Source organism: Vidua macroura, chromosome 1, assembly GCF_024509145.1.
Source record: "Vidua macroura isolate BioBank_ID:100142 chromosome 1, ASM2450914v1, whole genome shotgun sequence".
NCBI lineage: Eukaryota > Metazoa > Chordata > Aves > Passeriformes > Viduidae > Vidua > Vidua macroura.
In genome coordinates this window covers 138156841-138180067 of record NC_071571.1, presented here as the reverse complement: position 1 = coordinate 138180067, position 23227 = coordinate 138156841, and the positions used below count along the sequence as shown (strand labels likewise).

The following is a 23227-nucleotide window of genomic DNA, read 5'->3' as shown; positions in this document are numbered from 1 at the left end:
TCAGGAAAGTTTGTCTCCTCAGTTCAAAAGAAGAGGGGAGAAAAAGGAGATCCCTAATCCCTTTAATTCAGTTAAACCTAGGAACTTCAAATGCTGAGATTTAGTAGAAATTATTTTTGATGCTACAATCACAGTTTCTAGTATGATCTGTATTTCTTAGATGTGAAAACAAGAAGACAATGAAACATGATAGAAATATAATAGAAACATATTATTTCCAAGTGGTTTTTTATGGTTTTTTTGTGTGGGGTTTTTGTTTTGTTTTGTTTTGGTTTTAGTTTTTGGGTTTTTTTCCCTCTTTAAATATTTAAGAACTGTTGGCTTCATCATGACTAAAGAATAGAGGATAATTGGACATATTTTTGTTTTCTGCTATTTTTGATTCATACGGTGAATTCAGAGCTTAGTAATGCTTTTATTTCTATTGAATTGTTCAACAGTTTGTATCAACTACATACTTTACTTATTAAGGTTTTAGAATTTTTATTTGTGTATATGCATACATCATGAGAGATATTTTAGAACATTTTCTTGTGAGAGCTTATATAGCATACTTTTACTGTCTAAAGATATGTTAAGAGGCATATGGGCAAATGTTAAAAGGCATTTGTACTGTGTGCTTAATAGTTTGACTTAAATTTTGGTCAGCCCTGAAGTGGTCGGGCAGTTCCTTATTGATTGTTGTTGGTCCCTTCCAACTATCCTATAATTTCTATTCTATTCTATTCTATTCTATTCTATTCTATTCTATTCTATTCTATTCTATTCTATTCTCAATGATCATTTTAATATGGAAATACATGTACACATAATTAAATGCCCTTGAGAAACAAATTAGTACCAGATGCAAACACTGAAAAAGACCTCTAGTACAGTTTGTAAGTTATAAATTAAATTTAGAAAAAAATAAACAGTCCGAAAAAGATATACAGTAGTTGGAGGAAAAAAATTGCTTAGCAGACTCAGGATCAAATAGTGCCAGAAAATCTTAATGACTCTAGTCATCATCTAGCAGTTCACAAGTGTCTCAGTGCTTTTCTTAGGAAAATAATTTCAAGAGAACTCTGGATTCAAAAAAAATTTATGACTCCAAATTTCTGTTTTTAAAGAAATGTCATTAAGCATTTGCACATTTTTATATATTCTCATACATACATTCTCAGTTTGAAGAAATAATACATTTTTTGATAATTCTACTTATTTTTTTTACAAAATTTTATAATTCTATGGATATCTCCATTCTTTATATTTCTCTATGTTTTTATTACTTGCTTGTAAGCCTTTATAATTTCTCTGTCATTTCCCCTTTCTTCATTAAGAGTACTTGCCTTACGCTTTTTGATATCTGGCTTTATGTAGTATCTTAGTAATGGCCAGGAAAAAATGAATTAGGGGGAAAAAAATCTTTCTACTGGGTGTTCCCTATTAAACCAGTATTTCTTTATCCTCCTGTCCTACAGGAGAATTTATGACAGTAGAAGGCAAGAAGATTTTAAGGTTTATTAAAGGAAATTAAATCATATGCTAATGAAACTTTTGAGAACAAAAAGATGCTATGAGAAAATTATTTATCATTTAAATAAATATTCTGATTAAATTGTATGATAGATCATCACTTTATAATTATTCAACAGAAAACTTCTAAGGATTTATTAGAAAGTATGTATTCACATATCCTATTTTTTTCAAGGTCTTTTTAGAAGCAGGAAGAAGAAATGAGGAGTAAAGATGGAGAGGGTTTTTGAAGAGCTGTTAAATATTTTTAAGTCTAGTAGGTAATAGATCTCCATATGTCCTCAGGGTTTTTGGTTTCTTTGTTTTTGTTAGTGAAACCCAGAACTACAAAGATGGGAGTCTGAAGAAAGTAAATGTATTTGGCAGTAAGGTTTCTAAAATCATTTGTATATAGAAATATTTGTATATAAGAGGTCTTAGAAAATTTTAAAAGTTTCAAGAAATAAGCATAACGCAAATGTAATCTAGTACTCAAGGATTTAATAATGGAATTACATCTATTTAATATTTTATTATACTTTTGGAAATACTTATTTAATATGTGCAGCAAATCACACAGATATGTTCTGTTTGGTGGGTGAGCTCTATAATGGATGGGTTGTTACTGTCAAGATGTTTATTAGACAAAAAGTAATAATAATATCCTAAACTTTTTGATATGTCCCCACTTGGAAAGAGGAAAGGAGATAATTTTTTCATCCAGCACTCAAGTCTGGAGTGATTAGAAGGAAGAAAGGGAAAAATTAAATCAGTCATACTGATTTTAATAAATAAGTTGTGTTAATGTTTTAATTGAATTTTTGCCTTTTACACATCCTTGTCAATTTTCTTCTCAGAACTAGTTTTTCCTATTAATTTTTTTTGCCCTTCCTGCAGTTCTTAATTGTTTTTCACTACATTATCAATGTTTACTTCTATAACCGATATTTGTCTGATTTATTGTGTAATTTCTTTCCCTTGGTATTTCAGGTTTTCTTCTTTTGACCACAAATTGCTGGTATGAATTAGACGTATTTGAGTTAGAATATTAAAAAAAAAATAGTGAAGTTATAATTTAGTATTAGAAAGTACATATTAGATGTACTTCCTTTTAAATATTTTTTTTTCAAATTAGAGAAATTTTATATACATATAGTAGAAAAACTGCAATATTTATCATTTTAAATTAGTAATACATTGCAATAATTCAGTGTAGTAATGCAGTAGTTGCAGTAATTTGAAATATAAATCTTCTATACAATTTGATTTTACCAGGGTACTTTAGAGTTTAAAGGGGAGAGGGATTTGGGGAAATGGGTGGAGCAGGTGAGTAGTAAATAAAAAACTAAGATCAGCTCATGTAAAAAGTGAAAAGTTTATTAGTATGAAAAGTGTGTGTTTCACCACTTTGTAGTCTTTTCCTCTTCTGTATGGCTCTTCACATTTAAGAAATTTTTAACATATGCAGTTCATGCTGTACTACAAAAAACTGATGAAAATTCATGTTCTCTCCTGCTGATTTTCAAGGTGCAGAAAGGTTCTAGAAGATAGTGCTACATCAGTTGGTGTGTTGGGTTTACAGTGAAGGTTCTTTGGGTAATCACTAGGTTTTGAGATTTTTTAGTGGTGATCTCTAAGATACCTGGATATTTAACACTTGCATTGTTAGAATTTGGAAATTATGGATAGTTAGTTGTATCACATGTGTAGAGAATATGATGCAAATGCAAAAAAAATCCCCCCCAAAAAGGTAACTGACCTTTTTATGAGTAGTAAGTAGTAAGTTCAATGCATTTAGGCGGTGGATAAACTTCTAGAGGAAATACAATGAATTAGACATATGCCAAAGATGAACTGGAAGTATCATGCATGATGTATTTGGCATATCTGCACATGCACAGCCAATGCTGGAAGTCCTAAGTATACAATACTCTTGTTTCTGTCACTAGAAATTGTATTGTGAGTAAAATCTGCCATCACCACATATTAAGTATTTTAAATAATCAGTGAATTACTGGTTCTGTACAAGTCAAAATCAGTTTTACACTGTAGTCCAAACAAATTTTTTTCTGCCACTTCAGAAAGCAGTTGAAAATTTAATTCCTCTTTATTTCCCACAGTATTATGCTTTTGCATATGTAATTTAAGTAGTGCTGTATATACAATTTTGAAATAATGGCTTTGATAATGTTATCATATTGTTCTCCATGTTCATTAGCTGGGAGATAGTGAATATAAAGTAAGAATAGTTCTCAAGAAGGGAAGGGCTGTTTCCATTGTTCTGTATAGTTACTTGAAATAATGCAACCTGAGTGCCTGCTTTACATAGAACAGTGGTGGTTTAGTCTTTAGCATTTAAAATATTGTTTATATTTGATTTGAAAATTTTCAAAATATAGAAAGGACAAGCTGGATACTTCTGTAACATAAATGGTGTTGCATAACCAATAGAAAGATGTGAATTTGTGGGTTGACAGTGTTTTAAATAAATATCCTTCACATGGCTATATACCCTGATGCTTCCATATTGTAGAAGCAAATTTTCCTTTTTGAATTTTTTTCTCATTTGGTCCTCAGGACACACTTTTTCAATGAAGTCGAAACTGTGTCAAGTGAACAATCTTCATTCAAAATGAATTTTGTTTCTAGTGTTTAAGAGCTTGCTGTACTTTAGGTTGTTATTCAAATTTTACATCTAAGTGGATTTTTTTTTAATGATATTTATGCGTAAAACTTCTTTACTTGAGGCCCTTTTTTAATGCAGTGCCTATCCTGAAGTATAAAATGCTGGAATTGTCAGACTTAGTCCTCTTTTACAAGTGTTTGTATGTAGCACGTCTGCATATACTGCATACATGAAAATAAGAATTTGGATAAATATACATAATTGCACAGACTTTTTATTAAAGAAAAAAGATAATATTTTAGTCTCTATGTGTGCCTAAAATTTTGCCTGTAAATATTAGAATCTTCATTATCTTACATGAGAGACCATTTTTGTCAAAAACTTCAAGAAAATATTTCTGAACACATTTCACTTTAAATTGGCTCCTTGAAAAGTGTGCATGTCTCTTATGTACCTATTGACTGAATATTAGCTCACACATCTGTAATGAAAAAAAATCTTACCTTTATTACTGGGACTTCCCTCCTTAATAAAGCATTCAGATCTATTTTCCTTCTTTACAGAAAATATTGGGCCTTCTAACCTTAGAAAAAGCTACAGAGAAAGAGTGAGAGGGAGAAAAAGTTGGAGCTCTTCAGTCTGAAGTGAAGGCTTTGTGGGGACTTTGGAGCACTTTCAATTCCCTAAAGAGGACCTACAAGAGAGCTCTAGAGGGACTTTTTACATGGGCAGGTAGTGATAGGACAAGGGGGGTTGGCTTTAAGATCAAGGAGGGTAATTTTAGATTAGATATTAAGATGTTCTTTACCTTGAGGGTGGTGAGGTACTAGAACAGGTACTTGGTACTAGATGTTCCTTAGGTCCCTTCCAACCCAAATCATTCTATAATTCTATAATAACAATAATTCTTTATTTGTATTAAAATGACTTGCACTAGGAAAAAAGCATGAGCTCGAGCAGAAATCCCAAGGCGGATGCCTAAATTATTTTCAGGGTTTTGACATAATCTTTGATTTGGTTTCACAGAGTTCTGATGCTACTCTTGATGCTTCATCCAGTCATGTGATCAAAAATAGATTTAGGATTGTCAGAGATTTATTCACATAGCAGATGTGTACCAGTGTTCCTTCTTCTCCAAAAATAAGCAATAGAAATAAACAATCCTGCTGTCTTTATAAATTTAAAACCAACCAACCAACCTAGAAGCTATATGTATTTAAAATAGCATTAAAAAAAATTAAGCCTCTCCTTGCATTATAACACTGGAAAGATGGTTTTGTCATATAGGTTTTTATAAATTTAGATTTTTTATGGAATATACTTTTGTCTTATCACTACCTTCCTATTATATTTGTATGTCTCCACAGGAGCATCCTACTTCATTGGTATAATCTATTTTCTTGGCTCTTGGCTGTTCAAATATATGAGAATATACTAATTTGACCATATTTAAATATTTGTACTCTTGTTATTTCTGAACACTTTTTCTTGAGATAAATGGGCATATAATTTCATTTTATGCAAAGATAGATATTTTAACTGATCTCTTAAAGTGTCTGTTTTTCTTTGTGGATGGGCTTGGATGTGTACAACTATACAGTTTGCTGTCATGAATCCATCCTCTGAGACTTTTGAAAAGCAAAATCCGCTTTCAGTTCTTACTGTCATGTGTTTGACATGCAAAAGAATCCTTATTTTGCCAAGTATAAAATCATCTATTTATGGGATAGGAGAATTTTTTTGTGATGGTGGGGTTATTTTTATGTATGTTCATGCATTTGCAGTCCAACACATAGAGTCGGCATGTTTGCCATTTAAATCTCTATAACTACTTCTTCACAGTGTATTCAGAAACTACTCTTCAGTAAATCAACATACAAACCCCAGTTACGAATAAAATTCTTCTCTTGTAAAGGTGCTTTAGAGAACCAGAATTGTTTGCTTTCCTAGTGGTATTTAATAGTCTTGGCAAAGTGATTCAAATGATTATAAAAATCTTTGACTGATTTCACTGTGGTCACTAAAACACTCTTTTAACGGTTTTCAGTTCCACTTTAGATCTTGTGAACTCTTCCTTTGTACATAAACTAGGGATATGCCATTTACATGTTTCAGAATGAGTAGAAACAAATGAAAAAAGAAATACAGGACAGTCTTCTTTGTTAGTGTGTTGTTTTGATGACTTCTGAAAGTAAAGGACAAACATATCTCTAATGAGAACATTTAAACTCATTCCAGCATTTGAGCTCAAATATTCAAGACCACTCCCATCTTGCTTAAGTGCTGAAAGAATAACTAAGGCTACCTTCTGATTCATGAGGAGTTATTTTATACTGACGCTCACAGAAAGCCAAGAGAGGGTTAGAGCTATAGTCCAACATTCCTATTTACATAGAAATAACATTTTAGAAAGCTCGGACTATGACAAGAGAGCATTGCTGTTATTCCAGTATTGCTCTGCTGTATGGAGGTAGAATTCTTGGGTCTATGATTTCCCCTGAGAATAGAATTGCTTATGGACTTCAATTAATTTGGAGAGGGGGAGGGGCTTCTCTTATTAAAAGTAAAAAAACCCAAAATCTAGAACTTTGTGGTAACATATATGTTTTAGTTCTGAAAATAATGTATTTCTCAGAGCAATTATGAATGCTTATATGTTACATTATAATAATACACAAGTAAATTTACATTTTGTCTTTTGAGATAATAGTGTTTCTGTATTTATAAGAAAATTCAGAAGTATAAAAATATTTATTAACACATCCTGTATCTGTCCTATAAATTGTCTTTCCTAGTAAAATGCTCTATATTCTGTATCTGGTTCTTCTCTTGTGCTTAGTAATGATACTTTTATTTATAAAAATATATCAATAATATTTTGCTACTGTGGTATTTATACCTAATGTAAAGGTTATTTGAATATCCATTGATTTTCTGTAAGAAGTAATGGGTATGAAAAATTATTTGATGAGGTACAGTGTATCTACTTACGTTAAGTTCTCCTGGACATAGCTCCTTTAATTTATGCTGTCTTCATCAGCAATATTTGCTTGTAGCCAAGATAAAACATCTTATATAGTTCTTAAAAAATACCTAGTGGCTGTAGTGGCTATAAAGCCACTTAAATATATTGTACATAAAGTCAGCTTAGAATTTAAAAATTTTAAGCAGGTCTATTTTAATGTATAATTCACTGCTTACAGGCCAAGACTATTAGAGATGAGGCACTTAGTTTAATGATTGAAAAGGAAAGTTTCTTGTAGTGTGTTGGCTTATTCTTGCTTACATTTTTTATATATGTTAAGTTTGGGGTTTATTCTCTTTTTATTAGTTGTTTTTTTTCAAAGATATATTGAGGCCACAAGGTTTTGCCTGGATTAACTGTTTATATCCAGCCCACAAGAAGGACTTTTACAGAAACAGATGAGCTCTGGGCTTAATGGAGAGGTGGGAGACAGGTACCTTCCATACCACATCTTGCAAATAACAGTTTTCAAGCTAGAAAGACGACCAGCTGCAGAACCAATAGCAGAACAGCAGACTGTATTTTATTTTCTACATTCAAATACCTTTTTTCTTCCTTTTTTTTTTTTTTTCTCACCACAGAAGAAACAGCTATTTTAGAGCAAACATATCTATATTTCTTTTCATTTTCCAAGTTCCATAAATGTGTGACAGTGTTTTACACAATTATGTGGTGCATGGAAATTAACATTTTTGGCCATATTTTTTAAATTATTATTTACGAAGAAAAATTAAGTTGCAAATACCATTTCTTTCCTTTGTCAGGTATACAAATTGGTCTCAATATTTATTTTTGTAAATTGTTTCTCACAAATGGTGCGAAAATCTGAATTTGTGAGGTAGCCAGTACTCTAATTTGTATATACTTCCATGATAAAATTTGTCAAATGAAATATTTTAGATTCTATTGCCTGATACATGTTTTTGTTTTTGTTTTTGTTTTAACTAGTGAAAAAGGCCATAGATTTTAAATCTAGAGGATTTAAATTGTTTCCAGGGAAAGACAACAGCAACAAGTTTTCTATCTGTGAGTGTACTCCTTTTTGTTACTTTTTTCTAGTGCAAGAGTGAAGTTTGTGTTGTGCTGTTTGTGTGTAATTATTTATGTATTCTGATAATAGAACTTGTTTCTCCAGTCTGCATGGTGAATTTTTAAGTATGGTTCTACTCCAAAGACGGCCTTTCTATAAATCTGGCATTGTATAAAGACATGTTATTTTGTCAATAATTTCACAATAAATTTACAGTATTTGAAAGGAAACAAATATTCAACCTTCTAGGTGTCTAGCTGCAAATTTAGCTGTGAATAGGAGACCAATTTTTTTAATTGTACATTAGAAGTAGAATCAAATTCCTTGCAAACTAAAGCGTATCCTCATTTACAGCTGCACAACCACATATGAGGTCACTTTTTGAAATTCTTTAAAATTCATTAGGTTTGACATTTTAACTGATTAACTAGGTGTAGCTTTAAAAATTCTGGAGTTGCTTGGTGCCTTCATTTTAGCAACAGAAATTAGAAACTCAAAGTGCTTGACATCTCAGTGGACCAAGTCCTGATTAAATCTTGAGGAGTCAGGCAATTTTCTAGCATGAATTAAACAGGTGTGTCTCTAAATATATTGAAAGAATACTTTTGAAAAATAGTGTGCCATTTTTATAGAGGCCTTTTTGGAATGGAACCACATTTGAAATATTTTAAAGTCAATAAAATGGACTAAATGTTTAGCGTATGTTGGATTGTACTACATTTCATTATTCACAGGACTGAAAGGATTTGGTTTTGAAGCTCCCTAGGTTGGACATGTTTGAATTAATTATTTGTTTATAGTAACAGTGATGGATTCAGTTTCCAGAGCTTAGCAGCATTAGCACATGTTTTTATTTTCAGTGTTAGATTTTAAACTGTCAAGGTATTATTTTTTTAGACAAAAGCAGCACAATCTTTTAGCATTCACCAAATCAGAAAAATAGAGCAAAACACACTTCTGTTCAATTTTCTTAATGTCATGTATTGCCATATTCAACTCCTCTGTAAACTGCATCACCTAAATAGATCTGTAAGACATTTCTGATTTACTTGAAAACTTTGTATCAAGATATTTAAAAACAAATATTCTCTTTATACCTATTGGGTGAATGGAAAACAGACTGATTATGCAGAAGATGTAACAGTAAGATAATTACAGTAGTGTTTATAAAGTACATCACTGAGGTCTCTGTCTAATGGCTCATCTGTGATTCTGTAGTCAAATAATAATACAACAATAATACAATGGATAATAAAATATATTATTTTGCACTAATCATTATATTTTCTACTATATGAACTTTAATAGCAAATCCATATTTATAATGAAGTACCAGATACTCATGATATCCAAAGCTGATTGTTATAAAATTAGTGATGAAATTTATCAACATATTTTTGAAGGTCTTTAGATAATGACATATGTTATGATATTCTGTGTGAAGCTGGAAACTTACTTATCTTTTTTGTTATTGATTATGCAGAATAGATTACATATATGAGTCAATAATAAGTGAAGGTGAAAACCATGGTGATTTGTACCTTTAGTGATCATAATCTTGTCATAAATAGATAACTAAAGTTTTATACTGTAGTCTAGCATTTATTTCTCTAGTCACTTTGGTAGTCAAGAATGTTGAAGAAATAGTATTTCATAAGAAACTTATGTATTTGGCTGTTGACAAGATAATTTTCTCAGTGTGGCCTCAGCTGGGTCTAGCGTCACTGCATTACAATGACAGATAGGGTCCTTTAAGAAAAACAATGACCAACATTCAACTGTTAGTGAAAATAAGGATAACTGAATAGCTGTTTTACATTATGCCTTTTATTAGCAATGTCTTTAGAAATTTTTGTCTAGCATTCTCATATGTATGTCCTTTCATTATTTTGCATCTCTTTTTTTGTTTTTTTTTTTTTAATGTATCAGTTGTATAACATTCAATACTAATGCACAAGTGATTTGCACAGAGTAAAGCTAGAAGATATTCGATATGATGATATACTTTGAAACAAGTATGCATCAGCTTCAGTTTAGAAGTGTTGACACTGACAAATGAATTACTTGGCGGATCTAATTCAATCTGGATTTGAACTGTGGACTTTCTTGATACCAATTTCATGACCAGATCAAAAATTAATGCTTTCCCTAGATGCATTTAATTTACTACAGGAAACCCTTTAATTACATATTGCACATAAGCATCTGGGCTGTAAAACAAAAATATATAGACAGATATCTGTGCAATTACATAGGGCTGTAGACTGAAAAGTCAGGCATTATATCTATAAAAGTAACATCAATACAAACATCCTAAACTGTGAAATTACTTTTCACTAGGCACTTTACAGAAACCAGAATGGGTTTAAGATTGTGTAAATGTATTTTGGAATTGGGATCAAATTAGAAATCAATATCTACCTATAAATTTTCCTCTGTATTTTTATTGCAGTATATGTCTTATTTTTTTAAAAAATAATTATTTCATTGGTTTTTTGTAACATAAGCCTTTATATTTTTGTTTATGAGTACTGATAATTCCATATATTATCATTTAAAATTATATCCTGTAGAGTATTTCTGGGAATGAAACTTTATACTGAAGGTGTCCAAAACCAATAGGATTTTCAAGCTTCCATTTCTGGCAAAAATCAAAATGTTCTTGTGTCTTGCAATCCAGCAGAATATTCTTTTTATATGAATATTTTCTCTATTACCAATGTATGGGGAAAAATAATGTACAAAAATAAAATAATTATTTGAAATATTAAAGCATTAACTATAATAGAGATAAGATAATTTAAACATTATTTTTTACAGTAAAAATTTCTTCTGTGTGCATTGATATACAATGCATGGCCAAATGGCACCATTATAATTTCTATACTATTATTATGAGACATAATGAATAATTTTTTAACTATAGTTTTAATATATATTTAATGTCAGAAAAGTTTGAATGTCTTCTATATATATGCAGGCTACTTTTGATGATTCTGAGTTTCTCACGTCTCAAAATGAAGCACCCGATATTTCAAAGAGAGCATTAATTCTAAATGCTTATCCAACAAGATGGCTTTGTTAAGTGCAATCAATGGAATGGTAGTTGTCAGAGAAATATATATATTTCAACACTAGTATGAACATGGGTTTCTGTAGCTAGTATGCTTTCATCACATGTACATCTATCTATCTATTGGAGGAGGAAAAGACTGAAATCTGAAACCAGCAGGAAGACTTTCTGGCCCAAAAGTCACCTGAACATAAAATACAGAGATTGCCTTGGAGTGTTTTTAGAGCAACCTTTGACATGTAACAGGTGTCTTGGGACAGAGAAGAGTAAATACTGTAGTTCCAGCTGACAAGCACTGAGCTTGATAGGTTTTTTGAGCAGAGTGCTGTGTTGAGATGTTTTCTGTTTAAGCCTGTGCATTTGCCTTTGGCCTTTGGCTTCCTCAGGGGTACCAAACCAATTCTTCCCTTTCTGTGTGTGTAAGAAGACAAATTTCAAGGAAGAGAAACCCCCAGGGATTCTGAATTATATTCCTCTTCATTAAAAGCTGAAAGTTAATGAACAGCCTTTAAAAGTATAGATAGAATCTGCTTTTTTGCCTTTTTTTTTTTTTTTTTTTTTTAACCAGCAGTGTGGTTACCCTAATTATATGCAAACCTTTTCCGTAGAGGGAAGTAAAATTCTAATACTGCAATTTCATTGGTCTAGTTCATCAGTAATAAAGATGAATAAAGATGAAAATATTTTTCTGATTAATACAAATTACTTGGCCTCATGTCAACTTTTTTTATTTTAATATTTTTCTGTCAAGCCATGAATTTATCATGTATCAAGTAATAGCAGACTAACATCCATTACTAATTTTCCAGTTTTGTGAATAGGTGATTGAATATACTGAGTTATGGTTAGATTGTTACATACAAATTTCTGGAAAAATACAGAGAATAGTTCACAGGAATTTTCTGTCTGAAGATCCATTTTAGTTTACTGTAAGATAAATGTATGCAAATCAAACTGGCATTTTGAGTTTACCTTCATATCACCATATTTTGGGTGTATATACAATTTCAACACTGATGAAGGACAATTCTCTCAGCAGGAGTTTATGCATTCAAGTTTTATTATAATTCAAGGAGAAAAGGTCAGCTCTTAGTGGAGATGACATTTATTAGCGTATGTTCAGAATAGAATCTTACAGCCCTAAACCTGATGAACATTCCTTTAAATGTTAATGTTTCTAAAAAAATAATAATAACATTTCCTATGAATTCAATAATATTGCAAGTAAACAAAATAGCTGATTAATACATCTGATAAAAAACTTGTGGGTTTTTTCAGAAAAAAAAAGCAGAAAATACATTCTTTGTTAATTATAGGGAGGACAAACTTACATATTGAAACTAGAGTTTATATGGGTGATCATATTCTGTAGAAAATCTGTTTTAAAAGACCTAAACAGAAAGGAATATACTCTCATATTTTTTAATTGCTAATTTCTGTATTTTCTAAAAACTTTGTTATTTTATCTCTTTTTTTGTTTATTTTGTTGTTGCTTGTTTTTGTTCTTTTTTTCCAGTAAATGAGGGAGGTATTAAACAGGCATCCAATTTGTGTCCAGATCCTGGAGAACCAGAAAATGGAAAACGGATAGGCTCAGATTTTAGGTAAAATATAAATTCTACTATTGTATCATTTCTCTAATGCTGAAGTTGGAAAATGAATATGTTGAAAATGTATTTGTATTGCTGAGTACTTTTTCAAAACTGACCTTTTTACTAAAAAGTGCAATATAATTCTGTATAAAATTATGCAATTCAATATAGCATGCACCTAATATGCAAAAAGATAAAATACTTACCTAGGATTGAAGGTAAGTTTATGATATTTTCTCATGTAAATCCTGTGCTAGATTTATAAATATTCAGCATACATGTTGTACTGGAGGCTTTTGCAAGGGACAAAGCAAAACTGAATATAACACAAGAAGAACAATAAAACCTCAGAGAAGAAATTTCAGATCTTACAGAAATATTCACTCAGTCTAATAGGGAAATTACAGTCCCTGCAGTAGGTTTTTCAGGATCCCAGAAGTTTGATACATGCAGATGTATTTCGCTAGTAGTCCTCACACTGGCCTAGAACTCTTAATCCAGACCATTTTTTAATTAATTTTTCTTCTATTCACAACTATCTTTCAAATTCCTTATCATGTAAGATAAAAAAGGCTTTCAGTACTCTTTCAAAATATTCTATGTTGTTTTATCAGTTAACTAGACTCCTAATTCAGTATCACCAATGGTTGATGAGTAGAAACACATAATTTTTGAGAATGTTTTGGATTATTTTAATCTCTTTTCTGAGTTTCTGATTTTTTTCCTTTTCATTTGTTGAACATTTATTTAGAAGGGCTAGCATGAAAATTATTTTATATTTGATATACAAAGACACTTCAGACTGTTTGAAAAAAATTCAAATCTTTGTACTTGTTTCACATTATATGCTAATTTCACATTATAAAACATGAAACACTGTAATGATGAAAGAAAAAAAAAAAGAAATAAGTAGAAGGGTGATAATTTTAAAATTAATTGCTTTTATTACATTCAAGTTTGTTTTCTATATATTTTGTATTGTACATATCACATAGCACACTTCTAAGCATTTGAAGAGAACTCTTAGAGTAATCTAGATGTACAAAGATTTTACAAAATTATGATATTTCATTCTTTTACATAACTTCTTGTACCTTTTTTGGGTGTGTTTTGTCTTTTCTGCTTGTAATCAAGCAGAAGACAAGATTGAAAATTACATGCTAAGTAAATATGCTAGCTAGAAAACAGTTATTACAAATTCTCAATTTTTTATGTGTCCTTATTTCTCTACTTTTGAGAAAAACAAAAGTCAAATGTGCATCAATATATATAATATAAATAATGTTATATTTATATTAATATAAAATTATAACTAATTTTATAAAAATGCAATTCCTATGTTAGCTTTCAAAATAAAAAGTTTATATTTTCAGAGAAATAATAATAATAAAAAAAGCTGTATTTAACCGTCATACTTCCTAGAATCATTACTTTGGAAGGTATTTTGTATTTTAACTTCAAAAATATGGCTTGAGAGCAACAGCATTTGACAGACAACCTGCCATTCTTTTTTAGTGTTATCTCTGCAAGTGATCATGAAAAGACCTACTTACAAAGATTATTCTAGTTAGACTTATGTGAGGTCAGTACCTCGAAAAAGATATGATGATGATCATGCCCTCATCTTTCTTTTTAGACCAAAATGTTAAGATTTCAGTTAGCATTATTTTTAACTGTACACTTGGATGATGTATCAGGCTTTCATATTTCAAATGCATTGAGAAGGAAATGAAAGGAGAAGGCATTCAAATTACTGAACAATACTATAAAAGATATACAAGTACTAGTGTCAATATACTTTCCAGTGTTTCTTTTCCATAATTTCTTATTAATCTTGGTGATATTTTTTTCTCTTAGAAAAAAACATCCCCCAATAATCTTCATGGATTTATACTTGTAAAAAACAGCACTGGTGCATATTAGTAAAGTATGTGCATTTAGCTCAAGTTGAAAGCTTCATACATTGATAAAAGTCTTACAGGGAACAAAAGACTAAAAATATTCAGCAGACTTAATAAAATTCCTGTTTAAATTAACCTGGTTTCAATTCCTGCCATTGTTCAATTGCTTCATAGGCTTCCAAAGTAAGAATGTTACAAATTATTATTGTGTTACATTTAGTTAAAAACATCTAGTACCATGGAAAATCTTTTCCATTCTGGCCTATGCCTGGCAGATAGAAAAACAGCACACTTTCACCTTTTCCTTCTCAAAGTCACTCTCTCTGTAATGAAGGAAATAGCTTTACTTTAAGTTTTCCTCTTATTTCCTGTCTGAAAAGACAGTACATTTCCAATTACAATGCCTTCATTTGAAAACATAGTATTTTGAAGAAAGGTTTAGTTCTATCTCTACTAAGATCAATCAAAATTTGATTTCTGTACAATTTAATATATTTTAGAGAAGAGCATGTTCTTGTCACATCTCCTTAGCTTTCTTCAAATGTGAAAAGCTTTAGAAGCATTGTATTGCATTTTTACTTCTGTTCTGATTACAAACACTACCTGCTCTCATCACATTAGTTTCCTCTTACATGGTTCTTACACAGATTTACAAATTCTGAAATTCAAGCTCTTAGACAAACTGAAGCATTCCATGACATTATTTGGGGCCTGTAATTCTATATTTACCCTTCTGAATATTTTTTTTAACATTAAAATTCCTCATAGCTGTATTTTGGAGTACTAAAGGCATTGTTTCTGATTCTAGATGCATATTTGAGCATAAAAAGTTTTGCATGTTGAAATAAAGTCAAGAAAAGTTATTTATAGCTGCAAGCTTTTCCTGTACTGAAAAAAATTCTACTTCAGAAAGAAAACTTCCCTTCCCTAGGATTTTTTTTAAATTTTCAGATGCACTAGTGATTATTCAGCTGGAATTTGCAATATTACTTTACTTGTCAACCACTAAAATAAATATTTTTAATTCTAATAATAAATCTTTCTCATGTGTCCAGTTTTAGAATGAATGCCACTATGTAAATATATAAGATGTAATAGATCAAGAGAAAAAGTCTTCACATGGGCTTGTTTTTATTTTTCTTTATTTCTAGTGGAATAAACACATCCATATTCATATTCTGAGTTATCCTTGAACAGGTGTTTTATTATGAGACAACCATGTTCTTTCACCACCATCTCCAAGTTCTATCTTCATGACATGAATGAACGAGCCCATCTCTATTCCTCTACCTCTGTAGTGTGGTCCCACTAGGATTTAAAGATGAGATTCTGATCAAACCTGTATCGTAACAAAGCAGTGAATACTGTTGGACAAAAATGCTGATGCAGTCTTAAAAATATATATTCTACTGACAGAAGGAAGACTATAAAGTTTATTATAAGGACAGTTTATTTTACCAACAGGTTGACTTGCAGTATAACTAATGATAATATCTTCTTTCATTTTATATAATAAATTAATTTGTAGTTATTTTCTTTGGAAGAATGAAGCTCAGCATTAATTGACTAGATTGACTAGAAGTTTCACACTTGATTTTCCTTAAATCTTCTCTGAATCACCTATCCTTCTCTGCAGATATGCAAGATGAGCTTCTAAACTTGGACACTTGAAGCCAAACTTCCTGAAAAATAAACAAAACTTGGTTTGCAGCGTGAGATATGAGGCTAGTTTATGGGGGATCTGTGAACCTATCACTGTTTAACAGTTAAATGATTCCTTTGTCAAGGACAAGTGTCTGACAGTACAAGCTTTGTGAGAAAAGATGACTCTTTTTTTTTAAAGATGACTTACCAATGACCTCCATAGTGTCAGGAAGTCCTCTGAAACTGAAATTTAGTAATCTGTTTAGTTTTTTCAGCACACGGCAAGGGTTTTTCTTGGTCAGAAATTTGGAAGATTTAAATATTCTAACATTATATAATGGAATCCTAGCATTTTGCAGTAATATTTCCAAGTAATGTACAAACTGATCTGTGAAAATGTTCCTATGGATGTTCTTGAGAGAGATGCTGTGACTTAGCTCAGCTAAGTAACTAGTTACTTCTGGCTGTACATTTTCTTCTATGGCTAAAAATTATGTCCTCTCTCAAATTTGTTCAGTTGCAGGCATGAACTGAACAGGTTAATATATCAGAAAGATGGTTTTGATTCCTTGCATAATTGATTATTTTTCAACAATAATTTAAAAAGCTTATCAAATAATGGGGGAAAGAACATAAAATGAGGTAGTTTGCTGCACAAATGCCAACTATTAAAATAATACTATTCAGTATAAACTTCATATGAAGTTAAAAATTTTAAACTTGTTCTTTCTCATCCTTTAGAGGTTCTATAGTTCATTTTTGGACTCCTTACTGCTGTTAGTTTCTGTTGTTTAAAGAGGAATCACAAATTTGAGGCAAATGATGAAAATGTTAAAAACAGATACGAAATTAAAATTTTGTCAAATTTGTATATTAACTTCCTTATTTGCTATTTATTTATACATTTTCCCTAATAAAAATATATCCAAAGTTTGGGGTTTTTTATGAAAATGCAAACCTAATGGCAATTATCTTTTGTCAGATTACAAACATAAATTTGCAGATAACGTTACTTAGAGACACTCAGGTCAAGCATTCATTTTTCAAGTTATGAACTGCCTTAGCACATTATGTTATATATGCAAAAGTTTTGCATTAATTCAGGACAAATTAAGCAGTTTATATGAGTCATTGAAGTATTGATTGGAAGGGTCCTTCAGAGGGCATCCAGTCCCTCCTCCTGCCCAATGCAGGACTAGTCAGATCAGCTCTGGCTTTGTTTAGACAATCCTGAAAACTCCCAGGATTAAAGATTTCACAAGAGTTTGTGTATGCTGTTCCACCTTTGCCCTCCTTATTGAAGGAAATTTCTTGTAAAGTGAAATCTGAGTCTTCCAAACCTTCCCTTGTATATTATCTGGCGCGTTTAGAAAAGTTTGGCTTCATTATCTTTGTAATGGCTCCTGAAATTGTTATGTTCTGCTATTAGGTAGTACCTTATCTTTCTCTTTGTCAGACTAATTAAGCCAAGCTGCCTTAACTTTTTACTGTAGTTCATGTGCTTTAAGCCTCTGACTGATCTCTAAATTCTTGAGTTTTTACCAATATTTCTCTTGAAGTGGGAGGCAAAACATTGGGCTTAATATTGCAGATACAGCTTCACCAGCTGAGTAACAATTTCACTTGATATGCTGCCACCACTTCTAGCATTGTAAGTATATATTTTGTTCTGTTCAGGATGAGAACATGTTACTGATCAATAGTGCAGAACATTGTACCTCTACTTGTTGAGTTTCATGAGGTTTCTGTTTGCCCAGTGCTAGACTTTGCTGGGCTTCTGGATTGAAGGTCTGATCTTCAGTGTGTCAGCTACTTTTCCTACTTTAGTTTGATCCATAAATTCTGTCTCCCCATCAGGGCTGAGGATGAAAATATCAGACAGCATCAGACCTTATACTGATTTCCTAATGCTCAGATTATTACTGTCCACCAGCTGAATATGAAGTGATTGATTCCTACTCTTGAAGCACAGCTGCCAGGCTGACTTTGAATATGTATCTATTCAGTGCATATTTTGTCAGCTCTCAAAACACACTGCTGTAAAAGGTGCTCTCAGAAATGTTGTTGATGTTGAGCACTGTTACACTGAGCACTGCTACATCTACCACTGGGCTATGTAGCCAGTCATTTTATCATAGAAGACAATCAAGTTGATCAAATATAACTCAACTTTGGTAAATTTGTGTATGTGCTCTTGATTTCCAGTTCATACTTTACTAGAGCACATGTTCTTTCCAGAGATCAATGTAAGATTCCTAGCCATTTTAAAAGTTCATGTAATGTTAGCCTTTCTACAATCAGTCAGTACACCTCATCAAAGTTTTTCATAGATGATACCCACCTTGCACAGACTCAGGGAGATTTTTCAGCAGCCTTTGGAGAAAACTATCTGGCTACCTGCCCTTGAATACAGCTGCCTCCTTTTACCTGTTGTTTCCTAGTATTGGCTGTCCCTCTTCTTCACAAATTATGTTGGCAAATACAGATACCTAGGAGCATATCTACTGTAGAAATTGATGCACAAAAGGCATTTAGTGCTTCTGCCTTTTCCATATTGGATTTCAGCACCACAAGATTGCTTCATCCATTTACAAATGAACCCACATTGTATATGAACTTGCTTTTGTGACTAATATACCCAAATAAGCATTTTTGCTTAACACTGTGCCTTACTAGTCTTAGCTTTAACTAGGGTCTCATTCAAAAGTCTAATTTAGTCACCCAGGGACTACTAAATTAGTAGATCCAGTCTAGAAAGTTCATTAATAATAAATTACCAGAAAAGTCCTCCTTATAGAGGACTATAAATGGTTCCTGTATTCTAAAGATTTTCTCCGGGCATTAACTTTTCATCACTTTCAGTGTTAGCATACTGAATTCAATGGCCATTGACTGCATCCACAAGCAATTTTTTTTTTATGAATATATTCTGATTCTGAAATTTTATGAGATTTTCATTCTATCCTTCAATTTTTTTTTTTTTGTGATGTATATCTATATTGTATACCTCAATGAACAGCTTCATAATTATATCATCCTTCAGTTCTCTTGAGATTTACAAAGGAGAAATAGTCTGCTTTTAGAGGTCTTCATCTGGTAAGCAGTTTGGACCAAATGTAAGTTAGGACATCAAACTGTCCTTATTTTTTCACACTATTTTTGGTCGTTTGTTCCCACGGTCTGTTTTCGGACTACTCTTCCAGTTTTCTCTAAAATAATACCTGTCCACAGTTCAGAGGTTCCCCTAAAACCAGTTTTCATGATTTGATTTTCTCACTCCACAATTTTTAGTTCTCTAACATACCAGAAGGCTGGGATCATATCTCTCACATGTCCTCCTACAGTAGCTCTGGATATGTAATAGATGTCATCAATTTTATCCTATCAAGGTTCTGTCTTTGTCCTATAACAGAATCCCTCCATCATCTGAGATCCTGTCAAAGAAAAAGAAAATAGAAAATAAAAGCTTAAAACCCTACTGAAATTGTTGCTATGTCACCAAACCACACAAACCCTCATCAAACCTTTGGCCTATCCTTTATTTCATTTTGTCGTAGAGCTAATAATTATTTCCTGGTAATTTGCATGTCCTCTTTGAATTTTCATCATATTCACCTCATGGGCCTCATGCACCTGCCAATGGAGGGAAGCGACACTTTACCCTTTTGTACTCAAGTAATCAAACTGTTTTTAGAGAAAGATGAATTTCTAACTGAATAATTCTAGCTCACAGATTAAAGGTATTGGAAAAATTATATTGTCATCAGAAACAAGAAAAATCTCTCCTTTGATCACTGTGTGGGGCATTCACTCAAGAGCTGGACTCCACGATCCTTGTGGGTACCTTCCAACTCAGAATATTCTATGATTCTGTGATACCAGAATATTCTATGATTCTCTGATACTTGAAAATTTGGAAAGAATTGAAAGAATTTTCATTTTTAAGAGTAGGGTGTACAGATAGATAATGACAGCAAAATATTAAAAAATTGTAATCTTGACTATGCTTTTAAGTTCCTGAGAGACACATTTTCTTAACGTTTTCTTGACAAGCACTCTATTATTGTCTTTTTTTAGTTGATCTTCCATAGGAACTAATCTCCTATTCTTCCATTTTATTTCTTAGACTGGTACTTTATCATCTGCTTATCTAATTGCCCTTAGTACATCTCACTCACATAGCATACAAGATTTTGTAAATTATCCAGTCCCACTCTGAGTCCAGTCATATGCTTATAGTCATGTACTCTTAAATATCAGTTTAATATCAAAACTAATTTGAACAATAAAGTGGACTTCATAATGTGAATGTTATTTATACTTTTGGAGATAATAGAAATAATTATCATGCTTCTACAGTCTTTAAAATCATTCAGACTTTGGGGATTTTTGCCTGTTACAGGTTTGTTTTTTTTTTTTTTGGTTTTTTTTTTTTTTTTTTGGTTTTTTTTTTTTTTTTTTTGTTTTTTTTTGGTTTTTTTACAAAGAATTTAATTTTATTTGTAAATGGTGTACTTCCTGCTCAGCATTTCCTCTTTAAATCAGTCCATGGCTAGTTGAAGGAAATATATTTCCATGTTATTTTTCTTCAAGTGTTTCTTTTTTTTCCTAATAATAAAGATGCTCAGATTTTCTCAACATGACTTTCTGAAGCAGATAATTATGAAAATCTAATCTTGAGAAAGATATTCTTGTCTTCCCAATTGCTACCTTTTGAACTTTCCTAACCATATAGTCCCTGTAGCACCTGTGCATAATTTTTTAAATTAGTTATAGACAATCTTTGTGTTTCACAGTTTTGAAATATCCTCCAACTCTATGATCTGCCTGGTGGGTCTTTTTCCTCAGTCGCCTATAAAAGCCTTTTATCCTTACATTGCAAGGGCCTTTACATTATGTTTACTTTTTTTTTTTTTTTCAGTTTTTCACTTTTATATCTCCTTTCTCGGTGGATTCTGCAGCTATTCTTTATCCCATTCTTTCACAAACATTCTTACTCAAACCGGAACTGTTTTGGAACAGTTTATAGAGCTGTTACCCACTGTTAAATCCTCCTTTTCTGAGATGTCTGTTCAGGTGACTGCATCATCTTTCATGTCCGCATTTTCTTAGTATCTATGTCTCTGTAAGGCCCAGGTACTTTCCAGATTTCATCAGCTATTTTGTGCTGACACCATTCCTTTTCAAATATCTAACACTTCTAACTCCCTTAAATTAATTCTTGTTCTAATAAGTATCAATCTTCTTTAGTAGCTTTTTTCATCATAGTTGCATTTTAATAGATTACCTGACAAAAGTTATTCTCTGAAATGTGTGCTCAGCCTTTTTATTTTTCTCTCTGCCTTTGTGAATTGAAGAATTGCAACACTAAAATGGCCATCTATAAGGAAAGAAAAACAGGCCTCATTCTTTGCAAGCCAAACCCTTCAGAGAAAAATTAATTTTAGTATGTCTTTTGGCAAAAATTTATGTCATATCTTGTGGAATCAAACTCAGATTTAAAGATTGATTCAAGCAAAGTGTCAAGTAAATATTGTATGTATGTAACATATCAAAAACAGGCAGATGTCATCCATTCAAGGAGGGTCAGATAACTACATGGTTTACAGTGTTATACAGGAAGGCTGCTATAACAAACTCTTGGGGGTACTGCACATTTAATCTTAAAATACCCAGAGAACTGCATTCACTTTGTAGCCAAGATCTTGTATTTATAAACAATAATATATTTATTTGTAAAATAAAGCATTTTACACTTTGGAGCTGTGACAGACAAGCCTTTAAAAACAGCAGGCTGAAATGATGACGTGTGAGGTACTGATATCAGAGAAAGGCCTGATGTATTGGCTATTTTCAGCTACAATCAGGATTTGAAACCATAATAATATTTAAAAGAAAAAAAGTTATCTCAAGAATATACATTTATATATTGATTTTTTTTAACTTTTCCAGACTGTACACCCCTTTTCCCTCTTCCTCTCCAATACCACTCCTCCTCTCAGAAAAATCTAACAAACAACAATAAAAAAAAAAAAAACAAAAAAACCCCAACCAATAAAAAAAAAAAAAAAAAACTAACAAAAACCCAACCCAACAAACAAAAAAAAAACAAACAAGCAACAAAACAAAACAAACAACAAAAAATGTTTTTTTGGACTTACTTCTTGTTTTGTCCTGAGCTGTTTCCAGCACCAGATGTCAGCTTCATATGAAAAAGTACAAAACCTTTTCAAACCAGCATTATAACTTAATAAATAATCACAGCTAAACACCTAGAAATATGTTTTTAGAAATCTTTTATTTTCTTCTATTAATTTGAGAAACATATGCTGGTTAAATGAGCAAATCCTCATATTCTAGTAACTTTCATTTCTTCTAACTTATCTAGTAGATATTGCATTGAAAAGCTTGTTGCTGGTAAGAGTAGAGAGACCACTTCTATGACTTCACTGCAAGATTAATCAAAATCTTAACATGCTAATCAAAATATAAACCATTGCTATAACAAGTATTTTTACAATAATACAAATTAATGTAGTATACTCTTATTAGTAATATACTACTTTTTAAATACAAGAAATATTATTAATATCTAGCCCTTTTTGTCTGATATTGTGCTCCCCCTTCCAATGCCCTCCAGTTCTAAAGTCAAAAGCAACAGATTTCCTCAAGAACAATCAGGGGTGGAAGATATTCACAGCGTATTATTTATATCCTGAGGTCTTCACTGGGAGAAATAAAATGTTTATAATGGGAATTTCTCTTTCAGTCTTGTAGTTGACCTTTTAACTGTTCTTCTAGGTGATTCCCTTATATCGCTTTCACATTCTTTCCTAGCTTCA

General features: G+C 31.5%; 1 protein-coding gene across 3 annotated transcripts in view; it reads left to right on the top strand.

Annotated features, from left to right (window-relative positions):
• Window positions 1-23227, top strand: part of CSMD3 (CUB and Sushi multiple domains 3) — a 585002-nt gene that overhangs the window by 237432 nt on the left and 324343 nt on the right. For 2 of the 3 annotated variants that reach the window (XM_053983147.1, XM_053983136.1), the window contains 2 exons: window positions 8094-8171; window positions 12765-12852. In XM_053983147.1, the coding sequence (XP_053839122.1) occupies window positions 8094-8171; window positions 12765-12852 (166 nt within the window). The remainder of the gene's footprint in view (window positions 1-8093; window positions 8172-12764; window positions 12853-23227) is intronic. The other variant, XM_053983153.1, reaches the window with a different exon arrangement.